The 27,434-nt window shown below is 57.1% G+C and overlaps 2 protein-coding genes across 6 annotated transcripts in view; one reads left to right on the plus strand and one right to left on the minus strand.

The window, feature by feature from the left end:
* The window catches only part of Grip2 (glutamate receptor interacting protein 2), a 33,219-nt gene extending 23,503 nt beyond the window's left edge, over positions 1-9,716 (plus strand). The window contains exons 19-24 of one of the 2 annotated variants that reach the window (XM_026383023.2): positions 681-863; positions 1,874-2,042; positions 2,956-3,061; positions 5,498-5,641; positions 6,877-7,023; positions 8,008-9,716. In XM_026383023.2, coding sequence (XP_026238808.2) covers positions 681-863; positions 1,874-2,042; positions 2,956-3,061; positions 5,498-5,641; positions 6,877-7,023; positions 8,008-8,166 — 908 coding nt within the window. In that variant the 3' untranslated portion in view covers positions 8,167-9,716. Of the gene's footprint in view, positions 1-680; positions 864-1,873; positions 2,043-2,641; positions 3,062-5,497; positions 5,642-6,876; positions 7,024-8,007 lie in introns of those variants that run through there. The other variant, XM_026383025.2, reaches the window with a different exon arrangement.
* Positions 9,717-10,609: 893 nt separating this feature from the next.
* Positions 10,610-27,434, minus strand: part of Slc6a6 (solute carrier family 6 member 6) — a 52,414-nt gene continuing 35,589 nt past the window's right edge. For all 4 annotated transcript variants that reach the window (XM_026382991.2, XM_026382992.2, XM_026382990.2 and 1 more), the window contains 9 exons: positions 27,088-27,222; positions 26,154-26,257; positions 25,873-25,997; positions 21,949-22,061; positions 20,168-20,305; positions 18,373-18,475; positions 17,991-18,091; positions 16,067-16,237; positions 10,610-14,778 (listed from right to left, as the gene is read on the minus strand). In XM_026382991.2, coding sequence (XP_026238776.1) covers positions 14,638-14,778; positions 16,067-16,237; positions 17,991-18,091; positions 18,373-18,475; positions 20,168-20,305; positions 21,949-22,061; positions 25,873-25,997; positions 26,154-26,257; positions 27,088-27,222 — 1,131 coding nt within the window. In that variant the 3' untranslated portion in view covers positions 10,610-14,637. The remainder of the gene's footprint in view (positions 14,779-16,066; positions 16,238-17,990; positions 18,092-18,372; positions 18,476-20,167; positions 20,306-21,948; positions 22,062-25,872; positions 25,998-26,153; positions 26,258-27,087; positions 27,223-27,434) is intronic.

A 27,434-nucleotide genomic window follows, 5' to 3' on the forward strand; every position in this document is an offset into this window, starting at 1 on the left:
TACACATATTCAGCACAATTTTTCATATCTCTGGTTGTATATAAAGTAGGTTGACACCAATTCGTGTCTTCATACGTGGACTTTGGATGATGATGTCCATCACATTCCACCATCCTTGCTAACCCCCTGCCCCCTCCCTTCCCTCTCACCCCTCTGCCCTATCTAGAGTCTGTCTATTCCTCCCACGCTCCCCCTCCCTACCCCACTATGAATCAGCCTCCTTATATCAGAGAAAACATTCAGCATTTGATTTTTGGGAGATTGGCTGACTTCACTTAGCATTGTCTTCTCCAATGCCATCCATTTACCTGCAAATGCCATGATTTTGTTCTTTTTTAGTGCTGAGTAATATTCCACTGTGTATATATGCCACATCTTTTTTATCCATCCATCCACTGAAGGGCATCTAGGTTGGCTCCACAGTTTAGCTATTGTGAATTGTGCTGCTGTAAACACTGATGTGGCTGTGTCCCTGTAGTATGCTGATTTTAAGTCCTTTGGGTATAGTCTGAGGAGAGGGATAGCTGGGTCAAATGGTGGTTCCATTCCCAGATTTCCAAGGAATCTCCATACTGCTTTCCATGTTGGCTGCACCAATTTGCAGTCCCACTGCAACAGCTGTGATCAGCTGTTACTCTGAGGTCAGAGATGGCAGCTCCTCCTCCTCCTCCCCCTCCCAGGTCCCCTCCTGCCCCACAAGCCGGGCAGCCTCAGCGAGGCCAGTGACGTGGACGAGGACCCACCGGATGCCATCAAAGGAGGCCGACTCCCAGCCCGGTTCTCGCCCGCCGTGCCCAGCGTGGACAGTGCTGTCGAGTCCTGGGACAGCTCCGCCACGGAGGGTGGTGGCTTTGGGGGTCCAGGTAACACCCTGGGGTCCTTGGACCTGCCTCGGTGGGGCTCAGTCCCTCTGGAGCTCCTTCCTGCCTCTCCTGTCTAGCGTGACCCTCTAGGCGACACTTCATAGAAGTAAGACACGATTCGACCCCATTGACCACTTCCAGGGTCCCTGGGCTCCCCGGGGCACTACCATTCCCGCACCCCAGCCAGCTACTTAGATTTCTCCTCCATGAGACGAAGAACCAAGCTGGGCTGGCTCCCGGGGGTCGCCTGTCATCCTAGGGGCTCAGGAGGCCGAGGCAGGAGGATCGCAAGTTGGAGGCCGGCCTCAGCCACTTAGTGAGACTGTCTCAAATCAAAACCAAAAAGGGCTGGGGACGGGGCTCGGTGGTTAAACACCCCGGGTTCAATCCCTGGTACCAGGGGAAAGATAAAGGGGAACCAAGTTTGCCTCATTCCCATCCCGACCTCTGGTATACAGTAGGTGCCCAATCAGTGTTCACTGCATCCAGTTGAACATGCAAAATCAGAGAGCACCCTCCCACCCCATCCTACAACACTTGAGCTGGGCCGATGCCTCTGGGGCCCCCTCCCGGGTCAGGCATCCTGAGACCCACCAGGGACGGTGACATCTGATGCTGTCCTTGTCTGTCACCCTGGGACCCCCAGGTCACACAGTGACTGAGCAAGGCCTCCAGGGGCCTGGGGAGCCCCAGCCCTGGCTCCCACCACGGGGGGAACCTGCTCTCTGCGGGCCTCAGCCTCCCTCTCCATCCTCCGGGCTGAGCCTGTCAGCTTAGTCCCTGGGGACCGTCCTCAGAGGCTGTCCCCAAGGAGCTGGTGGGGACAGGGTCCAGAAGGCGAGCTGGCCAAGCCAGGCCTGTGGAGCTGGGTGACCGACCAGGAGGTCTGGAGAGGGCCCCAGGGACACAGGGACCCTCGGGGGCTCCAGAGAGTCCCACAGGCCCCCGGAGGAGCAGCCAAGGGGACAAGGTCATCCGGAATGTGCATGTCCCCTGTCTCCGCCCGCCAGGTTCCTACACCCCACAGGCGACGGTCCGGGGTGGCGTGACCCCCCAGGAGTGGAGGTCCAGCCGGCTCAGGGGCAGCCCACCACCCATCGAGCCCCGGAGGACCAGCTTCACCCCGGGCCTTGCCGACGAGAGTTTCCCTGAGGAGGAGGACTGGGAGCCACCAACGAGGTGTGTGGTGGGGACACCAGAGGAGGAGGAGGCAGCCTGGGACTCTTGGCTGGGATGGGCCAGGGTGGCCGGTCCCTGGGCTGTGCCAGGAGGTGGGGAGAGGGCACCAGGGCGGAGGCCCAAGATGGGAGGCTGAGGCAGGAGGATCGCAAGGTGGAGGCCAGCCTCAGCCACTGAGTGAGGCCCTAAGCCACTCAGGGAGACCCTGTCTCAAATAATTAAAAAAGGGGGGCTGGGGGCATAGAGGATCAACAGGAGGCTCAGAACTTGAACCCGCACCCACCTTCTGCCCAGAAAGCCTTTCCGGCTTCTCTCCTGGAAAACTCCTACTCGTCCCTCAAAACCCAGCTCAAATAACCCCGGCCCTCCAGAGGGAGGCTCCCCCGACTTTCTCAGGCAGGGACAGGGAAGTCCCAAGTGGCCTTTGAGCCTCTCCCAGCAAAAAACTAAATAAATAAAATAAAGTCCCATCGTCCCCATCTCTCTGTGTCCCCCTGCTGTGTCACGGTGTGTGTGTCTGGGCGGGGCCGGGGCCTGTCCTCTGGGTCTATACCATGGATCTCCTCTCTGTCCGTCTGTCCGTCTGTCTCTCTTCCCAGGCGTCCTGTGTCACCGCTCTCCACTCTGTGTCATCTGCCCATGTTTTAACTGGCCACCTACACTCCTGGTGGCCCCTAGCTGCGTGTCCCCCCTCCCCGGCCCATTCTGTGTCACCAACCACTGTCCCCGACCCCCACCCCGGGGGGCCCCAGCACTGTCACCGAGGATGCCTGCCCGCCTGCCCGTCCGTCCGTCCGTCTGTCCACCCTCTGGCCCCTTGAGCCCGACGCTGGCCCCAGGGCCCTGAAGACGCACCTCCGGCCCCGGCCTGTCGCCCAGCCGCCACCTGACGCTGTGGTTCCCTACGTTACAGCCCAGACCCCCGAGCCCCCCGCGAGGAGGGCTTCTGGCAGGTGCTCGGGGAAGCCCTTGAAGACCTGGAGTCGTGCGGCCAGTCGGAGATGCTGCGGGAGCTGGAGGTACGGGCCACCCGGGCCTGGGCACATTGGGGTGTGTGTGCTGGGAGGGGACACATCCCCAGCCCTTTTTAAAAAATTTTTTATTTTATTTTTTTTAATTTGAAGACAGTCTCACTAAGTTATTTAGGGCTTTTGCTAAATTGTTGAGGCTGGCCTCCCACTTGAGATCCTCCTGCCTCAGCCTCCAGAGCCGCTGGGATTCCAGGCGTGGGCCACCACTCCCGACTCTTCCGTGTGTATTTTTTAAGCAATGATGCTTTGCCCGGTGTCTTTGGTATTGAACTTTCAGCATTTTTTTTCTTTGCTCACGGAGTCCATTGGTAAAGCTACGATTCCACCTGTAGGAACTGCTTTGGCTGCGATCCTTCAAATTTTGATTTATGCTGTTTTTACCAGTCCATTCAGTTTCAAATGTTTTAAAGATTTTCACCATCGTCTTCACTTCAACCCCTGAACTGTGCAGAAGTGGGGAGTTTTGTTTGTTTGTTGGTGTTTTAGAATGCTTGATTTTGTTTCTAGCTATGTTTATATTTAATGTAAAAGAAAACCCAATTCATATTGCTTTTTTTTTCATTATCATGTACCGTGGCCAGAATATATTCAATTTCATATTAATTCTTTAGAATTTGTGAAAACTTCTTTCTCTGTGGCCTAGAATGGGATTTTTTTTTTTTAGTACCAGGAATTGAACCCAGGGGGGTGCTTAGCCACTGAACCCCATCCCCAGCCTCTTTTATGTTTTATTTTGAGACAGGATCTCACGGAGTTGCTGAGGCTGGCTTTGAACTCACGATCCTCCTGCCTCAGCCTCCCCAGCCGCTGGGATGACAGGCGAGCACTACCACTTCCAGCCCCGTATTTTTTCTTAACTTCAATTTTCTAACAAACTCTAATCAATACTTCTTAATAAGACAGGCACTTGAGAAAACGCCCAACTTCCCCCCAGACAATCTCCTTCTATCTCCTAACTTATTTATAAAAACTGCTCAAATTTCATGCGGGGATTCGGCCGGTACGTGTTTCCTCTTATCAACCTTTTTCTTTGCTCACGTTCCTTCTCTTATCTCACCTTTCCTTTCCGAGTTCCTTTTTTAAATATATATTTTTTTTCAAAAGCTCAGTCAGTGAGGGTCTTTGGATGTCAGGTCTCTTAGGTCTTGTGTTCTGAAGAGCTCTGTTTCCCTGCAAATCTTGAAAGATAGTTTAGCTGGGTATAAAACGAAAATTCTCTGGCCTCTTGGGAGGTGTGGCTCCGTTATCTAAGACGCATTCTGTCCTCCACGTCTCTTAGCTTTTCTCTTAACATCTTTCCCTGCCCTCTTTAATCTGCCCACCAATTCACTAATTCTCCCTTGGCTCTATTTATTCTAACGTATAGTCCTAGAGATTGTATTTCAGGAACTCTCTCTTCTATTTGTATAATGTCTATTTATTTTTCAAATATTCTGACTTTTGTTCTTAATGTCTTTGTCTCCCTATGTTTCAACTTTTCTGTACATTTTTCAACAGACCTATTCTCAACTTTTCTTTCTTTTGTGTTTTTTTTTCTATTATTTCTAGTGTCTGGGCATGAATCTACCTGTCTGTTACCTCCAGGGGAAGCTGGGCTTTTCGATTTCACCCTCTCGGGGGCAGTCACTCCCAGAGGCACCCCACCTGTGTTCTGTCTTGTTGGAGCATCTCTGAGATAGTCCCTCCTCCCGTGCCACCCTACTGCTGCCCCCAGCCATGGGCTTCCTTCCAGGTCTCCCCACCGCAGGGCCTTTGCATATGCTGCTCCGTCTTCCAGAGACACTCTCCTGCCTCCTCTTTTTCCTTGTCTCTGAGATCTCAGTTCTGGAAATTTCCCTGACCACTTACCCTATCCTGGGTGCTCACGACCCATGAACCTCTCCTCTGTCTCAATGATCATGTTACCTTAAGGTTTATGTTCATGAATAGCCGCGCAGCAAAGTGGTTAAGAGCCCTGACTTTGGAGCCAGACTCTGGATTCAAGTCGTATCTCTCTAAGCCTCAGTTTACTTATCTGCAGAATGGGGGGGGGGAATGGTGCAAGACCCCCTGATTACTATTGTAGAGAATAAAAAAGAGTTGTGAGTGTGAAGTGCTGAGAAGTGAGCCCAGCATCCGGGCACATGGTGCACGCCCGGAATCTCAGTGGCTCTGGAGGCTGAGGCAGGAGGATCGCAAGTTGGAGGCCAGCCTCAGCAACATAGTGAGGCCCTAAGCAACTCAGTGAGGCCCTGTCTCTAAATAAGATATAAAAAGATCTGGGGACGGGGGCTCGTGGTGAAGCACCCCATCTTTCAATCCCCAAAAAGAAACAAGAAATGAGCCTAGAAAGTTCTAGAATGCAGCCCCAGTCACTATTATTGTGATGATGTAATGGGAGGCCCCAAGGTGAGGCAAGAGCCACCTCCCTCTGTCCCCCTACAGGCCTCCATCATGACGGGCTCCGTGCAGAGCGGGGCCCTGGAGGGCAGGCCTGGCCCCCGGGCCTGGAGGAGGGCCCTGGAGGTGCGAGGGTCCCCCGAGGAGCTGCAGGAGCTGCTGCGGCCCGCGCCCCTGGAGATGCACAAGGTGGGTGCTGGGTGGGGACGCTCCTGGGACGCAGAGGGCCTCTCTGCTCTCCAGGCACATCCTCCTCCACCGAAAAACAGGGATTTTATACCGGGTTGAGTTTCCCAGAACCTCGTCATTTGGGTGATAAACACGCACAATGCAGAACGGGACTAAGTGGACCCGCTTTTACCCCCTCTCCAGTGTGTGTGTCCAAGTGTGTGTGAGTCGGCACCGATGTGTGCACGTGCATCTAGAAAAGTCGATATATTAGAGGCACCGAGATACGTGCACGTGTGTATACAGTCGGCCTTCCCTATCCACAGCTTCTGCATCTGCAGATCCAACCACACACAGGTTGGAAACATTCATCCAAAAATGGCATCCTTGCTGGGCACCAGGGCGCCTGTCGGTCATCCTAGGGACTTGGGAGGCTGAGGCAGGAGGATCGTAAGTTGGAGGCCAGCCTCAGCAACTTAGCCAGACTCTCAAAATTTAAAAAAAATAATAATATAAATGGCGGAGGGGGGCGAGGCTGGGGCTGTGGCTCAGTGGTAGAGCACTCACCTAGCACGTGGGAGGCCCTGGGTTCGATACTCAGCACCACATAAAAGTAAACAAATAAAATAAAGGTATGGTGTCCAATTACAACTAAAAAAAATTTTTTTTAAATGGCGGGGGATGTGGCTCAGCGGTAAAGCATCCCTGGGTTCAATCTATGCTTAAAAAAAAATGACATCTGCACTGAACATGTACAGACTTTTTTTTAAGTCTTTAAGGGTTACTGGAATCAATCTCCTGCATAACTGAGGAACCACTGTGCAATCTCTCTCTCTCTCTCTCTCTCTCTCTCTCTCTCGCTCTCGCTCTCTCTCTATTGGGGATTAAATCCAAGGACCCTGAACCACTGAGCCACATCCCCAGCGCTTTTCATTTTTCATTTTGAGACAGGTCTCACTAAGTGGCTGAGGCTGGCCTCCAACTTGCGGTCCTCCTGCCTCAGCCTCTCCCAGCCACCGGGGGGCTGACAGGCGTGGGCCAGGGCACCAGGCTGGGTAACATTTTTCTATCCATCATAACTTTCCATTACTACCTGAAACGAGAAGCCAGCATCTCCCAGGAGGAGAAACTCCCAGCCCTTGAGCTCGAACCCAGCTCTTTCCAACGCCAGACCAAGGGATTCAGGCCACCACGGGGGGGTGGGGCTGGAGTCACAAGTCAGAGCCTCAGGGACCCTCCCGTCCTTCTGCTCCCAGGTGACGCTGCACAAGGACCCCGTGCGGAACGACTTTGGTTTCAGCGTCTCGGACGGCCTCCTGGAGAAGGGGGTCTATGTGCACACCGTGCGCCCCGAAGGGCCAGCCCAGCGGGGGGGCCTCCAGCCCTTTGACAGGGTCCTTCAGGTAACGCAGGGGACACGACAGGGGGGGGGGCCTTGGGACCGGGGAAGAGCCCACCTCTACACATCTGGGAGAAGCCAATGACGACTGGGTGCGGTGGCCCACGCCTGTCATCCCAGCGACTTGGGAGGCTGAGGCAAGAGGATCCCAAGTTGGAGGCCAGCCTCAGCAACTTGGTGAGAACCTATGCAACTTAGACCCTGTGTCAAAATTTAAAAAATTTTTTTTTAAAAAGATGAGGGATGTAGTTCAATGGCAAGTCACCCCAGGTCCTATCCCCAGTACGAGTAATAATAAGGGGAATGACAAAGTGAGCTGTATCAGTCAGGTGAGGCTGAGTTATGCTGCAGTAACAAACAACCCCCAGACCTCAGTGCTGAGCATGCACTAGTATTGAACTACTCTGTGCGTCCACTGGGGGGCAGTGTGGCCTTGCTTTCCCCAGGCGGAGGGACCCTCCAGCTTGTCTAATTCCTGTGGCCTCCTCAAAAATGCAGGACGGAGGAAAGGAGGCTGCCTTCACCCAGAAAGATACCTGTCACCATCCTTCGCAGCCCATGTGACCTGCCTGACAGCCAAGGACACCGGGGAGGGTGGGAGGTCCCCCTGGATCCTCCTTTCCCATGCCCAGACATTTTTGTCTCCTGGCTTTGGTACTAAATGGACTAAACTTGTGCTTTCTCTCCCTAAATCGATGGGGCTTTTTCAACTTAGTTATTTTGAAAGGAAATTTTTTTGTTGTGGCTTTGGATGGAACCCAGGGGCGCTTAACCACGGAGCCCCAGCCCCGGCCCTTTTTATTTTTATTATTATTATTTTTTTTCATTTTGAGACAGGGTCTTGCTAAGTGGCTCAGGGTCTCATTCAGTGGCTGAGGCTGGCCTCCACCTTGGGATCCTCCTGCCTCAGCCTCCCGAGCTGTTCCCTTCCACTTCCCTGCTGCTGAGCTGACCCCTGGGTCCTGTCGCCCGGCTGTGCACTGTGCAGGTCAACCACGTCCGCACGCGGGACTTCGACTGCTGCCTGGCGGTGCCACTCCTGGCCGAGGCGGGTGACGTCCTGGAGCTGGTCATCAGCCGCAACCCCCTGGCGCAGAGCAAGAGGACATCGCGAGCGCCAGTCCCCGGCAGTCCCCAGATGCTCTGAAGGCAGCCCTTGATCCAGACACCCCAGGGGGCCAACGGCGGGGTCCCCGTGGGCACCTGCTTGGCCGACTGGGTCGGGACCTGGTCTCTGTCCCCAAGTTCTGTGTCAACGGGGGACACCAGGCAGCGAGGTCCCCGTCCTCGGTTCAGAGTGACATCTGTGTGTTTGCCAAGTTGGTCACCAAGATGCCCCAGAGGAGCCCCAGAGGGGTAGGGACAGGAGGAGAGGGGCCGGGGCTTCTCAGGTCCCCGTGGGCCTCCGTGGACAGGTGACAGGGACAGGAAAGCCCGAGAATGGGCTACCAGGGGCGCTGAGCTCGCTGTCACAGGAGGTGAGCAGGGGCCGTCCCCCAGGACCCGTCCCCCGGACTCAGGTGCTTACATTCCCTGGCAGAGGGCCCATGTCACCCAGGGACCGGGCCACCAAGGAGGATATGTTCAGGGTGGGACTCCTGGGACCCCGTCTCCCGCAGCACCTCCGCTCTGGGGACACCGAGCTGGGGCACGTGGGACCCCGGGAAGCCGGCCCTGAGCCTTTGACTGGGGCCTGTGGGTCTGGGGACCCTGGGGCGGGCACCATCGGGCTCTGGGTGACCACGACCCACCTCCGTCCCCGAGTTAGTCCAGGCCCCTTTTAGTGGTGATGTCATGTCCCCGGGATCGGTTCCTGTTGGACAGTCTCTGAGCGGACACAGGACCCTCTCCACCTGCCCACCGTCCTCTCCACTTCCCGGCGTCCTGCTCCCTGATGGTCCCGTCCCCGAGGGTCCTTCCTGCCTCTGGCTGGGGCCACCCAAGCGTCTCTGCCATCTTGGATTCCCGGGTCCACGTCCACCCCAGGGTGAAAGGACTCTGCCCACCTGTCATCAGGGGCACCATGCGAAGGCCCAGAGACCCCGGCTTCGAGGGGTGGGAGACGGCACCGCCAGAGAGAGGTGTCTCTCCGGGCCATCAGCGGGTCCTGCTGTGCAGCCTTGGATGGGTGGCCCACCCTCTCTGGGCCTTTGTGAAGAAACAGGGCTGTCACGGACACACACTCAGGGCTTCTGGGCTTGGGCTTGCCCCTTCGGACTCCAGGCCTCCAGGCCAGGGAGGACACATCCACTCGGACCTGCACCCCCCTGTCCCCTCCTCGGGCTGTGGCCTCCGCCATTTACCCCACCCCCAACATATGCAATGAGGCCGGGCGGCGTGGCTCTGTGGCTCTGTGGCCAGTGGGACCTTCTCATATGCAATACTTCCCGTGGCTTCTCGTGGGGACGCCCGTCCCTGACTTGACGCTCCCCAGCACCCCTCCCCGGTGACCGCCCTGCCTGCAGACGCCTCTTGGGAACGGCCCCTGTGACATGTCCCCCTCCCCGCCCCCGTCCCCAAAGCTGTATTTTTCTCTGGCTGAGATGAGGACTTTCCTTGTAAAGTATTTTTCTACTCGAGGTTTCTCAGGGCTCCGGGGAGAGCCCGACGTGCCAACCAGCGACATTGCAAAGGCCACCTGTGGCCTGTGGGGGGCCCACGTGTCAATCTGTGTCCCTGTGGGGTGGGGGGTCCAGTACCCGCGGGGTGATTTTTTTAAAAAAAAAAAAGTAAAAATATCTCAAGGCACCAGAGTGGACGGTTTTCTTTTTTCCTTAATTTTCTTTATTTCTTGGTTGGCGAGACCCAGGGTCCCTACAGATCCGGTGACATCGCACCTGGTTTAAGTTCAAACACTGATATTTTTGTTGTTGTTTGAAGTTTGGGTACCCAGGATGGAACCCCAGGAGGACTTAACCACCGAACCCCCATCCCCAGCCCTTATTTTTATTCCTTTTTTAGAGACAGGGCCTCGCTATGTTGTTGAGGCTGGCCTCCAACTTGCCATCCTCCTGCCTCAGCCTCCCCAATGTGAATGCACGTTAGCCATACGTGAAGACATTTTAAAAACCTGCCATTTACTGGGCGTGATGTGGCCCCTGGACATTACAACATCCACAGAGGGACTGAGGGCCTGTCTGCCTACTACAGTGGAGGACGGTGAACCCCGTAAGCAAATCATTAAGACTTCGGGCTCCGGAGGCAGAGGCAGGAAGGATCGCAAGTGGGCGTCTATGAGCAACCTCGCGTGAGACCCTGGCTCAAAAATAAAAACTAAAAAGGGCTTGGAGGGTGGGCGTGGTGGCGCACACCTGTCATCCCTCCAGCGGCTCTGGAGGCTGAGGCAGGAGGATCCCAAGTTGGAGGCCAGCCTCAGCCGCTCAGCGAGAGACCCTGTCTCTCAATAAAATACAGAAATGGTCCCCCCCCCTCCACCTGGGACGGGATCCTCCACCTGCACTCTCTACATTTTTGCAGGGTCGGCCTCAAAAAGCCCTTCACAGAAATTTCTAGAAACTGTCAAGGGCTTGCCCAACCCACGGGGAAACGTCCGCTCAGCCCCAACACACCGCACACCCGCTGGGGGCTTTTAAAAAGGAAACGTTTATTGTCGTGTTATAAGGTGATTACAAACTCCTCTACAAAAAAGAAAAAAAAGCCAAAGATGGATTTAAAATATCGATATACATATTTATCTAAAAAGCCAAGAAGAAATGAACACACACACACACACACTCACACGAGCCCCGCGAATCCCAGGGACCCTCCATCATCAAACGTGGACGCACAGAAGCTCGTATTCTGCGGGGACAGGGGGATGGGGAGGGGGACACACCAAGGATTTTGTTCAAATACAAATATCTCCTCCTCCGAAGAGTCTCCCGTGGATGGATTTCATAGATTCTTTTTTTTTTTTAGTCGTATTTTTTCTTTTTTACAAAAGTTTAAAATACCTTAAAAATAGTTCGAAGGTTTTTTTTTTTAATTTTCATTTTTTTTTTTTAATTTTTTAAAAATTTTTATTTTTTAAAAAAGTCCCGATGAGCCAGGACATTTTTTTTTTTCTGGAAGGAGGCGAACCCCACGTTTATCAGCTTTTGCTTTGTGCTAAATAGAGAGAGTCTTGGGGGTGCGTGGGGGGGAGGGGGAGGGGAAGGTTGGGGGACCATGACTTGGGGGAAATCAAGGGACAAAAAAAAAAATCAAAATGCAGCCACCATCTTGATGGGAAGCCAAAGGTCCCACAAGAGACTCCCTCCTCCTCCTCCAGGGAGTCACAACAGGTGGAGAGGGGACACTCAGGGGACCGTGGGGGGGGGAGAGCTTCCTGTGGGGGGTCACGGGCGGGCAGGCGGGGGTGGCCCTGGGACTCGGGGACTCTGGATTGTTCTCCAACTTGGTGGCTCCTGGGTTTTCGGTTTGGCCCTGAATCTGTCGGAGGGTCTTGCCTGCGTCTGAGGCTTTGAAGGATCCTCCAGGGATTGTCCCTTGGGTCCCCTTCTGGCTGAGTGTCGGGGAGAAGTTGGGGACTCTTTGCTCCCAGCCTGGTGCCACCGCCCAGAGCCATGGCTTTGTCAAAGGGGCTCTTGGAGGTGCTCGGGGACAGCCCAGGGGCTCTTGGTGCCACCATCTTTGGGGTGCTGGGCGGGGACCGGGGAGTGCCACCTGGTCCTGGAAATTGTCATTAAATCCTATTTTTTTTTAGGGGGAGCCGACCGGCCAGCCTGGGCCTGGGCTGGCTCTTGTGCACAGAGGACTCTCGGGTCCCCTCTCCCAGGGGTGACCTGTGGGGAAGGAGGTCCCTGGGCAGGGCCAGAGGGGACAGATGGCCTGTCCTGCCCGAGGCCACCTCCCATCTCGCCAGCTGGGGACCGAGAGGCCCCGGGGGAGGGTCTGAGGTGCTGGGGATGCTTCTCGCCCCGTCCCTGGCCACCAGGACAGCTGCTTCCTCTGTCACCCACGCGTCTTTGGTCGCCAGGGAGAACCTTGGGGAGGGATGGGGACCCGGCTCCGGTCACACTCGCCGGCCACCGCCTGGTCCTCGTGACCCGGGAACGTCTGGAGCCCCCTCCCTGCTCGGGGACCGGGTTTCCCCAGGGACACCGAGGTCACTGCACAGGGGACCCTGGAGAGCCTTGGGGACAGTCCCAGGGTCTCCGATCCATGAGGCAGCTCCCCGGGGAGGGGGGTGGACATTCATCTTGGGGACCCCCCACCCACTTCTTCATCTTTAAAAAAGAAAAGTCTGTGCCTTGGTGGCTTCCTGTCCAGACGGGGCAGCCTGGGCACCGGGTGACACCAGACCTAGGTGACACCAGACCTCTGACCCGTCCCAGGCAGATGGATGGCGGGAGGAAGGTCGGACCCGCCTGTCCCAAGACGGGGACCAGTCGTGAGCTCTAAGGGACAGATTTCACTTCTACAGAGAGAGACGGAAAGACGGCCATCGTCACGGGGGACACGGACCAACGCTGTGGCCAGGAGGGGACACGGGAAGGCAGGGGCCCGGGGCCCCGGGAGCAGCAGTTGGAGACAGTGGCCGACCCCTCTTCCAGGTGGGGGCCTTGGGGACCCGGCCTCTGTGTGCGTCTTTGGTCTAGGAGAGTGTCACCACGTTAGCGGGATGTCCCTCCCCCAGGTCACCAGCTCACGGTGGTGGCAGGAAGGGGAACAGGGGGACCGAGAGGACCCCGAAGGCTCAGGTGGCCGCAGTCTGTCAGGGTCCTGCTCCCCGGGAGGTGGGGGGGACCCTGCCTTCCCAGAGGGACACAAGGTGAGTTTTCTAGAAAGTTCCAGAAGGACGACAGGAAAACCGGGGGGGGGGGTGTCACACGGCAACTGGGTCACATCAGCAGGACAAGGACACAGGCCCCACACCACGGGGACCACAGAGACACGGAAAAACGGGGACAGGGGACCAGCACGGGTGGCTTGGAATGGGATCGGGGGACGTTTGGCAGAGTGTCCCTAAATAGGCCACTTGTCCGAGACCAGAGGGGCAGGAGGGGGACAGCGGAGTCTCCCCCCCTCCACTAAAAATCCCAAATTGGGGCAGCAGGAGGTTTCCAGGGGTCACCAGAGACACAGCTCAGGACGTGGAAGCCAGCCACGGGGACAGTCCCCGCCTGGGTGCCTGCGGTCACGTTGGGGGTGTGGCCGAGACCCTGACCACAGTGACAAGGACGGCCCACGGCCCCGTTCAGGTCCACGGGGGGCACGGGGTGGACCTCTGAAGGGTGCAGCACCTTCCTTCCTGGTTCAGGGGCCGACCTGGCTCTGGGTGTCACTCACGATGACACCAGGTCTTGGGGGTGCCAGCCCCCCCTCCCCCCGGGTCCCTGGACGACCCCGACCTGCCAGACTCTCCTTGGGCCGGCACTCAGGGAGGATCCCACCCCTGAGGCCACTCTGGGCATCTGGGGGCCAGGAGCCGAGGTGGCCCTAGGTGACACTGGAGAGAGAGCAGGTCCCAGTCGGGGGTGGAGAGTCGAGGGGAGGGAATCCCCGCTCCCCAACTCCAGGCCCCTGTCCTTTGGTCCATCTGTGTCCCCTCATCCTCGGGGGGTGGGGGGACACCCAGATCCTGCACTGACCCCCTTCAAATGCAACAGACCCACCCGCCAGACCCCGGGTGCTCTCGAGCCAGCTTGGGGTCTTTGCCCGGAATGTTCCAGAAAGGATCGTGCGTGGCCCATCACCCACCTCGTTCAAGGGCTCTGCCATGTCTCGCAGCTCCTGCTTGGACCCTGGACTCGGACAGTCCTACTGATTATCCACCCTCGATCTCAAAATAAAAGATGGGATTTTTTTAAAAAAAGAAAAACCCGGAGCTAGAGTTTCTATTGCTATTTAACTTTTCTGAGCTCTCTCCGTTCGTCTATTTAATTTGAGGGCCTGGTTCATAGATTTGGGCAGGTTTACTGTTGGCTGAGAGAAATGTAACGAAGGGTCTCCTCCGGGCCCTGTTTCTTCTGCTCCTTGGGGGTCTGGCCAGTCACTCTGCTCGGGATGTCGAACCCCTGAACCAGGTTCGGAAAGATACTACACCCTCAAGATGCAGCTCAGGGCTGAAAAAATCGTCCTCAACATTTTAGTTTTCCTTGGGGGTCAGAATTTTCTCCTGGTTCGACCAAGCACCAAAAAATTGCTTTTGGAAAAGAAAACCAAAAAAAAAAAAAACGATCTCTATTGCTGGCGAGAAGAGTCATTCACATGGTCAAAGTGTCCCATGGTCAAGAGTCACATGTTCCAGAAAGAGAAATAAACAAAGATATCTACAAAGAAAACTTTTCACCCCGTTCCCCTAAAAGAGACCTAATTCAGTAGGAAAGTTCGCATTTCCCTGGGGACATCTGCCCAGGGGGGGGTTTCTTCTATTTTTTTTTTTTGTACAAAATATCCCCAAATCAGAACAAAATACACACACCCACGATACACACACACACGCTCACGCACACGCGCGCACGCACGGAGTTCACGTTTGACAAAAAAAAACACCAACGAGGACGAGGAAGAGATCCCTAGTGCAAAATATAAAGCTCTGTAAACCTGGTCCTAGGAGAATCTAATGTTAGTAAACAGGTGGAAAGCGGCCGCCCCGTGGCCCCCCGCGGGGGTCTCACATCATGGTCTCCACGATGATGTGAGTGGGTTTCATGAGGGTCCCGTTGAGCGTGATGCGGGAGCTGTAGGGAGTGGCCCCTTCACACTCCACGGCCCAGCGGTTGGGTTCCCTCGGGGTCAAGAGGTACTTGACTCTCTGCAGAAGGAAGACCCCAGGGCTCAGATGCCACGTCCCCGTCCCCGTCCCCCTCGGCCTCCCTCCTGACATTTCTGGTGTGTGCTGTGTGGCCTTGGGACAGTGATCACCCTCTCTGGTTTTGGGGGTTCTCCTGGAGTGGATGGAAGGTTCTTGCTCCCTGATTGGACTTTGGCTCATGCTGCTGGGGATGAGGGAGGGGGCCACTTGGGAGTGCTCAGAGCAGCAGATGTCCCCTGTTTGTCCTCTGTTTGTCCCCAGGCCCAGGATTTCAGGTTTGTTTGGTTTTTTGGTACCTGGGATTGAACCCACGGGTACTTGACCCCTGAGCCCCGTCCCCAGCCCTTTTTCTGTTTTATTTAGAGTCAGGGTCTCCCTGAGTGGCTCGGGGCCTCGCTAAGTGGCGGAGGCTGGCCTCCACCTTGCCATCCTCCGGCCTCAGCCTCCCGAGCCTCGAGATCCTACCATCTTAAGAACTGACAGGCTTCCCAGGATTCTGGCTGGACATTGGGGTCCTGTCCTCTGTCTGATGAAGACCCAGGGGCGGGGGTCTGCCTGGCTCCCTGGTCCCCCTGACCCCGGGTTCCTTCTCCCCTCTCCCCACTCTCAACCTTTCCCCTTCCAGCCCAGGAGGAAGCTCCCTCAGGCCAGCCCAGGGGGGAGCAGGGCCCCAGGACATCCTGGCTCCAGATTGTGAAGAGAGAAAAACAATAAAATTCAAAAAAACCACCCGGCTCAGAACAAAACCCGCGTCCTGGCCCCGACCCAAGTCCGGAGGCTCCGGGAGATTCTGAGAAGGGAATTTCTTGGAAAGAGCCTCAGCCTCTGCCAGCCCCGACCCGCCCTGGGGCCTCCGTCTTGTGGAGAGGAGGCTGGGGCAGGAAGGGGACCCCCGGGGGACACGGGCAGACACACAGTCTGCCACCAACCCAGCTGAGACTCGGGCACAAGGGGCTTCTGGGGGCTGGGCCTCCACTGGGCTCCAGGGTAAGGAGAGGGGTCTGGGGGGAACTCGGCTCCTTTCTCCAGAACATTCTGTCCTTGACTCTCACATTCTGGAACCTTCTTCCTCAGCCCCCAGACCTGCCCTGACCAGGACCACAAAGCCCTCTCCCCCCCTCTGCACCAACGGGGCTCTGGGCCTCTTTTCCCACAATGCACTCTGCCCAAACCATCCCGGGAAGGGTCTAGGATTCAGAGAGGGCTACCGTCTGGCTTCAGGTCACACAGCAAAAAGCCAGCCGGCCGGCCGGCCTCAGCCTCCCGCTTCTCCCAGCCCAGCACTCACCACGAGGAACGGCCCCTCCGTCTGGCAGAGGCGAATCAGGATGACCAAAGGGATGCACATCATGGACGACAGGGCCAGGCCCCAGCCAAACCCGATGGCCCAGTTTGGGTACACGTAGACTTTGTTGTAGGTCAGGGGCACGTACTTGGCGAGAGAAAAGACGAAACATCCCTACGGAGAGAGAGAAGGGGGCGGTCAGAGGGGGGTCCCGGGCCACCCAGAGGTGCAGGGGCTTCTGGGACCAGGAAGGGCCTCAACCTGAGAGGACGGTCTCTCTCTCCCAGGGAGCAGAACCCTCTGCTGCCCTGAGAATCTCCTTCCTGCGAGAATCTGACCAAGTCACCTCCCAGAGGGTGACACCACCCCCCCACCACCAAGTGCAGCCTATCCACCCTCAGGGAGCGAGGGATGAAGAAACCGAGGGTCACGCTGGGCACAGTGGGGCACGCTTGTCATCCCAGTGGCTCTGGAGGCTGAGGCGGGAGGATTGCAAGGTGGAGGCCAGCCTCAGCAATTTAGTGAGGCCCCAAGCCACTCAGGGAGACCCTGTCTCTAAATAAAATGCAAAATAGGGCTGGGGACGGGGCTCAGGGGTCCAGGGTCCCCGAGTTCAATTCCTGGCAACAAAAAAAAAAAAAAAAGAATCTGAGGGTCAGAGTGACAGGCACTGGTCATGAATAAGCTTTCAGTGGGGACAGGAACATGCACCGAGATGGACCCAACGCCTCTCTGCCAGGGGTCAACTCAGCTGTGGTCCATGGTTGCTATAGTTACTTACTTTTCTGGGGGAAAAAAAATTCAGGGGTGGGGGGACCCCATCCTAGTAAATGATATTGGTAATAAAGTCAGTCAGCTCCCACCAGAACCACTTCAGAGTGACCTTGTTCCAGAGGTGGGGAAACTGAGGCCCAAAGTGGGACCTGGCTGCTTGAGGTCACTCAACAAGCTAACAGCAGTGCTGACCCAGCGTGGCCTAGGAGCAGAGGGCCCCTGGTGCTCCTTATGGGGACTTCCAAGATGGCGGCCACTTCCAAGATGGCGGCCACTTCCAAGATGGCGGCCACTTCCAAGATGGCGGCCACTTCCAAGATGGCGGCCACTTCCAAGATGGCGGCCACTTCCAAGATGGCGGCCACTTCCAAGATGGCGGCCCCAGGAAGGGCAAGAGTGGCCATGGAAATGGTGTCTCTGGGCAGCACGTTCCCCAGGACACTGGTGACTTCACACAGGGACAGGTCAGCAGCCTTCCCTGCCGAGGATTTCCCGATTGCAGGGAGGACAACCTCTGAGGCAGAACTCATGGGAATGGACCAAGGCCCCTCCCAAGATGGCGGCCCTTCCAAGATGGCGGCCCTTCCAAGATGGCGGCCCCTTCCAAGATGGCGGCCCCTTCCAAGATGGCGGCCCCTTCCAAGATGGCGGCCCCTTCCAAGATGATGGCGGCCCCAGGAAGGGCAAGGTGGGCCACCACTATCCCCAAATCCTGAGGGGCTATGAGGTCTCCTCAACCTTGGGAGAGCCCAGAACATTCCTCTGTGAGGACGTCCTCTCTGGAAGCCACCATCCTCATCCCACCATGGAAACAATATGTCCAGTGTCGATGGAAATTCCCAAGCCTGCCACTGGACGTCCACCTCACCCAGCTCACAGGCTCTGGGAGAGTCAGCGGGGAGCTTGGTCCTCCGCTGTCACCTCCACCCTCCCTGGCTGCACCCTACCCTTTCACAACACAGGTGGCTTCCTCGGCCGGGGACGCCCTTCCTGTCCCCTCTGCCCAACAAACTCCTATTCATCCCTCAGAACCCATCTCTGGGAACCCTGCTAGAGCGGCCTCTGTCCCAGAAACTGAAGGGACGACCCCAGAGACCCAGAGATGTCCCCAATCCCCCTCCCCCTCCCCCAGCCAAATCAGGGCTGTACTCACAACACAGAGAACCGGGGTAATGACAGTCCAGCTGTACTTCATCCAGGGCCCAGGCCGATAGCCGATCATGTCCTCGATACCATCGTAAAAGTTGTCACCACCTGCAAAAGACAGCGGTGGACACTGGGTGACACAGCACGGTGACCGCGGTGTGACACGCTGGTGACATGTGACATTCTGCCCCGGGGAATGCTGTGTCAGGGGGATCAAGGAGATGTGTACCTTGAACCCTCACAGCACTGGGGTCATCTGGATAAATGGTATCAAGTCGGAGAGGAGAGGCCGGGAAGGGGAGGCCTTTCTCACTGCTCCTGAAGCTTCCCCGCGTAGTAGAGGCCCAAAGGAGAGGCTTAGGGAAGAATATGCCGGAATCTCTACTCACCAAATATCCAGGCAATAACAACACATTCAAAGAATGCAACCCACAGAAGGCATACACCACTAGCTGCATAGTAGTCAAAGAGTTGAAACACATACATGCCACCCTGTAAGGAAACAAAGAACAACACATCCCAGGTTGAGTGCTGGTTTGGGTTCTAGTTCCCTTCATATACAAAGAGCTCTGGCAAATCAATAACAACAACAACAAAAAATACTCCCAAAGGAAAAAAAAATGGGTGACACAGGATGACCGGATAAATGTGTCTAAAAAGATGTCCAGCTTCACGGTTTGAAGTTTGAACCTTCTTGAACTCGGACACACAGAGACAGAAAGTAGACAAACAACATTGTCTTAGCAAAAATAATGGCCAAAATAATGGCCGCCGAATCAAGTGCAGTTAACACACAGGACTCTGGTCCCACCCAGCTTGAGGAGGGACGCAGCAGGGCAGGCCCGGGGTGACGCTGGGCCTGTGTGGGCTGAGCGCGTTGTCTCTCTGGCTTTCCTCTTGCTAGAGGTGCCAAGGCACGGTGACACACCTGCTCCTGTCACCTCTCGGGCGCTCTCTCTGTTAATTTTATTTATTTTTGGTTCCAGGGATTGGACCCACTGAGCCCCCGTCCCCAGCCCTTTTTATGATTTTTTTATTTAGAGACAGGGTCTCGCTAAGTTGCTGAGGCTGGCCTCCAACTTGGGATCCTCCTGCCTCAGCCTCCTGGGTTCCGTGGGCCACCCCTTAAACCTATTTGAAGTCGAGCCCCCTCCTGGCCCCTGGCCACTCTCTGAACCGTGGATCTGCCCCCGTCAGCCAGAAGCCCCCATGTCCCCCGGCCTCAGCCCCGATGGGCCACACGTGTCCAGCCCTGCCCAGCCCTGCCCATGGGTGGCCATGGCCAGGGGCAGTCAGCGCACCCCCCCCCCACAGGAGTCCCTGTGCCACACAGGGAGGGCCAGGCACTTCCATCCCCATTGTCACCGTCATTGTCACCTGTCACCATTATTGTCACCTACCTGTCAGCCTCATCGTCACCCACCTCCATCACCACTGTCACCGTCATTGTCACCTACCTCTGTCACCCTTGTCACATCACTGTCACCTACCTCTGTCACCTTGTCACATCATTGTCACCTACCTCTGTCACCATTGCCACCATCACTGTCACCCACCTCTGTTCACCATCATCACCCTCATTGTCACCTACATCTGTCACCATCGTCACCCTCATTGTCACCTGCCACCATCATCACCATCATTGTCACCTACCTGTCACCATTGTCACCCTCATTGTCACCCTACCTCTGTCACCATCGTCACCCTCATTGTCACCTACATTGGTCACCATTGTCATCATCATTGTCACCCTCATTGTCACCCACCTCCATTGTCATTGTCACCCACCTCCATTGTCATTGTCACCCTCATTGTTACCATCACTGTCACCTCCAGCACCATCATCACCCTCACTGTCACCTACCTCTGTCACCATTGTCACCAATATTGTCACCCACTTCCATCATCAATGTCACCCTCATTGTCACCTGTCATCATTATCACCCTCATTGTCACCCACCTCTGTTACCCTCATCATCACCTACATCTGTCACCATTGTCACTATCATTGTCACCCATCTTCATCATCATCGTCACCCTCATTGTCACCTACCTCTGTCACCATCGCCACCCTCATTGTCACCTACCTCCATCCACCTACCTCCTTGGCCATCACCACTCTCACCGTCACCTCCCTCGGTCGCCCTCACTGTCACCTCCCTCCGCAGCGCTCTCGTCACCTACCTCCGTCACCATCGTCAGCCCCAGCAGGTAGCTGATGCCACACACGATGGCGATGAAGATCTCCCGGCGATAACCCTTCCTTAGGAAGGACGGGTAGAGGTCCACCAAGGACGTGATCTGTCCCTCGACTTCCACAAACTGCGGGAAGGACAGGAGCAGCCGTGAGGGGTGACCAGAGACAGGGCAGGTCCAGGGCCTTCTGAGCCGGGAGCCCTGGGCCGTGTGGGTCGAGCCACGGGGTGCCACACGCAGGGGGCCCCTCAGCCGACGTGTGACCCAAACGTGGAGCTCAGCGCCCACTTGCTGGGTGGCTTGGTGTCCCCCGGGGAGAACGGAAGTCGATCCCGGTGGATCCGCACACCCAGGTGCGTGAGCGACACGGAGATCCACGAATCCACCCCGGGGCTTCCAAAGGTAGCCAAGGTGACTTGAGAGGGACCCTCCCTCGGTGACATTCCGGAGCCAGTCTCCCTCTCTCGGTCTCCGGGCAGAACAATCGATCATGGAGACTGCGCCAGGGGAACTGCCTCGTTTTTGAAATGGTGACATTAGACTCCACCTCCTGGACATAGATCATCATTGATCTAACCCAAGCCCCCGACTCATGGCTTCCAGGTTTCTGCTCCTACTCCCCCCGACAGTGACACTTCCTCTCCCCATCTGTCCTGAGGCTCAAATGTCCTGTGGCAAAGTCTCAGAAGGGCCGTTTGGGGATTAAGGGACCCGCGGAGGCATTTAAATTTCAGGGACACCCTGGGTCCCCCCTCACAGGGCTGACAGGGCTGGCCTCTGCCAAACCTCCCCCTTCCCCACGTCCCCCAAGTCCCCACGGCCATCAGATGCGGACAAAGGACCCCGGCCTAATGTGGCTTCCCTTGCTCAGTCCCCGGGGGTGGCCTGGGGATCCGGGGACTTGGGCTCAACACCTCCTGTCCCCTGGGTCTGAGTGACAGGCCACCTGACCACCGAGCCTCGAGTCCCAGGCTCTGCAGACGGGGTAAGGAGTGACCACCGTCCCCGGGGCTGGCTTTGAGAGCGTCCTGGGACCCTTAAGGTCATCTGCGGACCTGGGACCTTCCGGAGAGGGGCCTGTCCCCAACCCGGGGCCCGTGTCCCTGAGGGAGGAGAGTCTCATGATGAACCGAGGTCCCCTCTGGCTCAGGAAGCAGTTTCTCCCAAGCCTGGGTGGCCTCCTTAGGGCCCGTGGGGACGTCACGCCTCGTCGGTCATTAACCTCTGTGTTTGGCTCTGTCCCCGCCCGCGAGCCGACCTCTGGCAGAGGTTCTAGAAGCTTCATGCCTGGGGCCTCCAGAGGCCAAACCCATGAACCAGGAATGATTAACGGCGTCCCCAACTTGCTGACCCAGCTGAGTCCATCAGCCAAGGCGGGACTCGGAGTTTGCTTTTAGCGTCCCAAATGTCCTCCTCCTGTCTTTCCCGCTAATCGGGGTCCCCTGTCTGCCAAAGCCTCTACTGGGTTCCTTTTCTTAGTTTTGGGGACCCCGAGATTGAACTCGTGGTCACTCGGCCACGGAGCCCGGTTCCCAGCCCTGTTTTGTGTTTTATTGAGAGACAGGGTCTCCCTGAGCGGCTCAGGGCCTCGCTTTGGCTGAGGCTGGCCTCCACTTTGCGATCCTCCTGCCTCGGCCTCCCCAGTCCCCCTTGGGAGGACAGGCACATTCAGTCGCACCCTGCTCAGACCCCGGGGGCTGAAACCAACTTGAAATATCCCCTGAAGGCAGCGAATCAGGTCCCCACCCCAGGGGACAGTGGCTACGTACCTGACTATCCAGTCCAAGCAAGAGAAGCATAATAAAGAAAAGAATCGACCAAAAGGTGGGGAGCGGCATCATGGTCACAGCTTTGGGGTACGCAATGAAGGCCAAGCCAGGACCTACAAGAGAGAGAGAAAACGGGGAGGGGGGGACACAAGGTAGGGGACGCGTCAGTGACCAGGCCACTCGGCACCCCGGGCCTCACCGCAAAGACTCTCGGATCTGAGGTGGGCCTCCCAAACCCAAGACCCGGGGAGGAGCCGGGTCTGTCACCTGGGGAGAGACACCAGGCCTGTCTCGCTTGGGGTGGGTGGGGGGACGCACGGGGGCATCTGTCTCTTATGCAGCAAGAGTGGCCTCCAAGATTGGCCTCCAAGAGTGGCCTCCAAGATTGGCCTCCAAGAGTGGCCTCCAAGAGTGGCCTCCAAGATTGGCCTCCGCAGAGGCCCAGAACCGTGCAGACTCGGGGTTGTCGGGGAGCAGGGTTGGAGGACCGAGGCCCAGGGAGTCAGGAGAAGTGGGGGACCCCGCCGCCTCTCCCCGGCCACCTGGGCTGGAAAGTCCTGGTGGTCTGACCACTGGAGGCCTCCTGGTTTGCAAACAGAAGGTCTCTACACCTCTCTGTGCACTCCCGCGAGGCGCGCTGGGCCACCCAGGGCCCAGCCCCACGGGGACAGGCACCCCCCAGGCTCAGGAGCACTTCCTGTCTGTATCTCCCCCTTGGAGGGCCTCACCTAAAAGTGAGGGGACAGGTCACCCCAAGGGCGTCTGTCCAGATGCTCAGAGGCAGAGACCATGTCCCCCCCACCATACACACACACACAAATAAAGAGCTCTCGGTTTCCAATGTGTGGATTTGGCTGTGGGGGGTGGGCACAGGAGTGTGGTCAGCTCCCCGGGCAGCCTGTGGCTGGGATGATTCTGGAAATAGAAAGGTCTCCTCCTCCTGCCTCCGAAAGGCGGCAAGGCATGGTTTTTAAAGCAAACATTATGCGCCAAATGAATGCTCTGAGGATGGGAGGGCCGGGCGCCGGGCACATGCCAGTCATCCCACGGGAGGCTGAGGCAGGAGGATCGCGAGTTCCAAGCCAGCCTCAGCCAAAGCGAGGCCCTGAGCCACTCAGCGAGACCCTGTCTCTCAATAAAATGGAAAATAGGGTTGGGGACAGGGCTCCGGGGTTGAGGGCCCCTGGGTTCAATCCCTGGTACCAAAAAATGTCCCCACTAACACCCCAAAGGTGGCAGAGGGGGGCGGGCCTCTTCAGAAGGAGGAGTCGACTCAGCCAGACCCCAACAATGGCCTTGGCCTTGTCCAGTGGTTGCTTAGGGTGACCCTAAGTGGCCTCAGGGTCTCCTTTCAAGCCCGAAAGCTACTTGAATGGACCCCAGTGTGGACGGCTGAGAACTGGATTAGGCTTCCCGCTCAGGACAAGCTTGGAATCAAGGTCAGGGTTAAAATAGGGCATCTGCAGCCGGGTCCACCAAGGAGGCCAGAGGAGGGGAGCACCGTGCTCTCCCTAATGCCACAGCAGTGAGGAATTGGGCCGGGGACAGCGGCGCACGCCTGCAATCCCAGTGGCTCAGGAGGCTGAGGCAGGAGGATCTCAAATTAGAGGCCAGCCTCGGCGATTTAGCAACTCAGTGAGTCCATGTCTCTAAATAAAATATAAAAAGGGCTGGGGAGGGGGCTCCGTGGTGAAGCACCCCTGGATTCAATGCCTGGTACCAAAAAAAAAAAAAAATTGAGGACTTTGGTCCAGTCAATTGGGAGACAGATGTAAAATGGGACTCCCTCCCCAGCCTCCTGCCAGGGCCTCCCAAAGATGCTCAGTTTTTCTGTGTCTGGATTTTAATTCTGCTTTTTTCAAGCCAGGCTCTGGGAGAGGGTCCCAAAGTCTTTCCCTGAGAGCTGATGGTGAACTTGGGGATGGGGCAGGGAAGTCCCCACCCGAGCCAGGCTGTGTCCCCCCGCCTGCCCAGCGCTCCCATCTGGCTACTTAATTATCTCATCTAAATACACCGTGGCTCAATATGGTGCTCGTTAAAAGCTCATTAGAGAAATAATCGCTCTAGAGGTTACCGGCGGCTCCTGGCCATCCCCACGGGGAATGAATGACCAGATGTCTGAAGTGGACACAGTGGAGAGTTCGGAAACGACTCAGGATGCCCAGAGACGGGTATGCAAAAGCGCCCGGCCGTCCACAGAGAAAGTTCTGGATCACAGAGAGAGTTCTCTGTGTCTTCCCCCACACCAAGATCCAGGCCCTGCCCTGGGCCATGTCAATCCACCCACAGGACTCTGCAAAAGCCCCCACCATCTATGGGCAAAGCGGGCAACGGGGTGCCCTGGGTCCCCCCTCAACACTCCCAACTGGCCATGGAAATTTCTAGAATCATTTTGGGTGTCCTTGGTCTGTTCTCTGGGGACTGTCTCTGAGGGTCTGATTTGGAAGGAGGGGAAGAGAGGCACGTAGGGGGCCGGGGGCTGGATTTTCCAGGTGGTTCTGCAGCTTGGGGAGGGGACGGGGGTGTCCCAAGGATGAGACCTGGCAGGGGACAGGGGACAGGGGACTCCAGGAGGTCGGAGGAGCCCAGGCCAATGCTCACACCTGAAAGGCCAGAGATTGTCACAGGTGTCCCAGGCCCGGATGGGGAGGCAGAAGAGGGACACGGTGATGGGGGGGGTTTCTCCAGCAGGTGGAGGGACAGGGCCAGGGGCCAGGAGACCCCTGTTCTGGCTCTCACCCCCCCAGAGTGACCGCTGGCCTCCACCCTGGAAATGCCAAAGTGGCCCCTGGGACCCCAGAAGCGGGAGGGGCACCGTCTTGCATTTCCAATGCATGACGTTGGAGGAGGGCAAGGTCAAGGTCAAGGTCAAGAGAACAGCCCGCCCCTGGTCTGCCGCGGTAGGCTCCAAAGGGACCTTAGCCCAGGACCCTCACCTGGGTCCAGGCGACCCGAGGGCGGTTGTGACAGATGTCAGGAAGCCAGGTGGGGGTCTCAGCGGTGACAACCCCACCCACCCTTCCAGACAAGGGACAAGGACCCTCCTGAGGGACCCGGGCAGGACCCTGAGAAGGGCCCAAGAAGCCAGGACAAGAAGAGTCTGGGGACCTCGGGAGCCTTATCATCTAAAGCCACTGTCGTCTGCAAGTCCCAAGCCCAGGACATGAGCAGCGGTGACCGCGTCCTGGAACCCAGGTCCCCGGGACACTGGGTTGAGGGTCTACACCGGGGGCCACGGGAGAGCCCAGCATTGCCAGGCGACATGACAGGGTTCCAGGTCCCCCAGGTCCCCGACCCCACAGAGGGCTCAGGGTTGGGACACGGAGCAGGCATCGCCTGTGACGCCATGTGTCCCCAGGAGGCGGGGGACACTGCGCTTCCCACCTTCCCTGGGAGGGGCGCCTTCCACTCCCTCTGGCCCCGCCCTGACGGCCCCTCGGGGATTTGATTGGCCCCCCGGGGAATTTGATTGACGGATGGAGGAACTGGAGATTTGATTGACAGATGGAGGGAGACGCATGCGCACTGAGAGCAAAGGGCCAAACCCCGTCACCCAGGCTGGGGGGAAGGTGGCCAGGCCATGATGCCATGGCCACGGGGTGGTTTCTGTCCCTGAAACCGGGAATGGGCTGCAAAAGGGCGGACACACCACGTCGCCCAATGTCCCCAATGTCACCGCCTCCCCATGGCATTCCTGCTGCCCCAGTTGCAATGACCATTTTGATTTTCCAAGGCCGCTCCTCCTGGGCTCGGTGACAATCCGTGTGTGGGGGGGTACTTCTTGGTGGGGGGGGAGGTCTATTTTGGAAATCAGGCTCATTCCCCCCCCATCCCCCCTGGGGGGGGTCTGGCTTCATGCCTGCAGTACTCGGCTTGAACACTAGGTGGCAGTGCCCACCACCACTGCCCCCGAGGCTACCGTACCTGACTCAGCCACATCAGCAATGTCCACCCCTTGCTCTTGTGCCATGAAGCCCAGGATGGAAAAAATTGCGAAGCCAGACACAAAACTGGTACCACTGTTCAGGCATCCCAGCAGCATACAGTCCCTAAGTCACACATATGTCAGGGAGCAAGTTAATTCACGACACATGGAAGCCAGGCTTCCTACTCAACTTGTTTTCTTTTTTTTCTTTTTCTTTTTCTTTTTCTTTTCAACATCATCACATCTAGGGTCTACCAGGCCCCGCCGGCGCGACACTTGCCTGTACGAGTTGTACTTGTACTTGTTGTAGCTCCCCAGGGAGGTCATGGCCCCCAGGCAGATGGCATAGGAGAAGAAGATTTGGGTCCCAGCGTCGATCCACACCTTGGAAGGGTGACGGACGGGGAGGTGGCAGGGAAAGAGAGAGAGAGAGAGAAGGAGCTGTCAGTCATGGGTGGCCCGGAGGAGAAGGCGCAGGTGCCTGGCCACCAGGGGATGAGCCTCCGGGGGGACTTTGGGGTATACACATGAGCTGGGGGGTGGGGAGGCTGAGGCAGGAGGATTGGAAGTTGGAGGCCGGCCTCAGCCCTTTAGTCTTCAGCAACGGAAGCCAGACGGGTTCCCAAATAAATGCAAATGATTTTTAAAAAGGGCTGAGCGGTTAAGAGCTTCCATCCCCAGGAGCCAATAATAATAATAATAATAGGGAAGAGGTCGGTCGGTCAGTGGACCCGCAGCTCCCATGGTGACAGTGATGGTTAATGGATCACAGGCAAAAGCCGTTTTCCAGAACCTTCAACAAGCACCACCTTCTCACTGTCCTTGGAACCCGGCCAACTCCCCGCCTCCCTCCCAGAGCTTAGGAGAAGAGACCCGGCCCCCAGGAAGGTGACCAGAGAGCAGAGCTCTGGGGACAAAAGGTCGACCACTGAGCCCACAGCCTCCTCCTCCTCCCTGAGGTCCTGAGGCTGGGCACCCCGGGGGGTGGCTCTCAGGACCTGCCCCTGGACCTCCCAGGAAGCCATTAACTCTGCAGTGTTGGTCACCCAGGGTGGCCTGCAGCAGTCCCCCCCCACACCCCGGGGCCAGCTCTGCTAAGGTCTGTCCCTTTCCTGGCCCAGTGCCCAAGGCAGACTCTAGAACTGGCCTCCTGGGGGGTCCTGGGCGGGATCAGAGAGGCCCCCGCGGCGGTGGGGGACAGGGGCCCTGGTTACCTGCGGATCCTCCAGGCGGGTGATGTCAGGGTACAGGTAGAACTTGATGCCCTCCCCGGCGCCGGGCAGGGTCAGCCCGCGGACCAGCAGCACCAATAGCATGGCGAAGGGGAAGGTGGCCGTGAAGTAGACAACCTGCAGGAGGGGGGACCACGGGGACTGTGAGCATCCCGCCCCATCCTCCCCTCCCCAAGGGGAAGGAGGAAACAGAAAAGCAGAGACCTCTACGAGAGCCAGGCTGTGCAATCTCACGTGCTGTGTGACCTTGGACACGTCGCTTAACTTCTCTGAACCTGCTGCTTCAAACCAAAACCTGAGCATGATACAATTATTCTTCTGGTCTAAGT

This window comes from Urocitellus parryii, chromosome 16, assembly GCF_045843805.1.
Source record: "Urocitellus parryii isolate mUroPar1 chromosome 16, mUroPar1.hap1, whole genome shotgun sequence".
Lineage (NCBI taxonomy): Eukaryota > Metazoa > Chordata > Mammalia > Rodentia > Sciuridae > Urocitellus > Urocitellus parryii.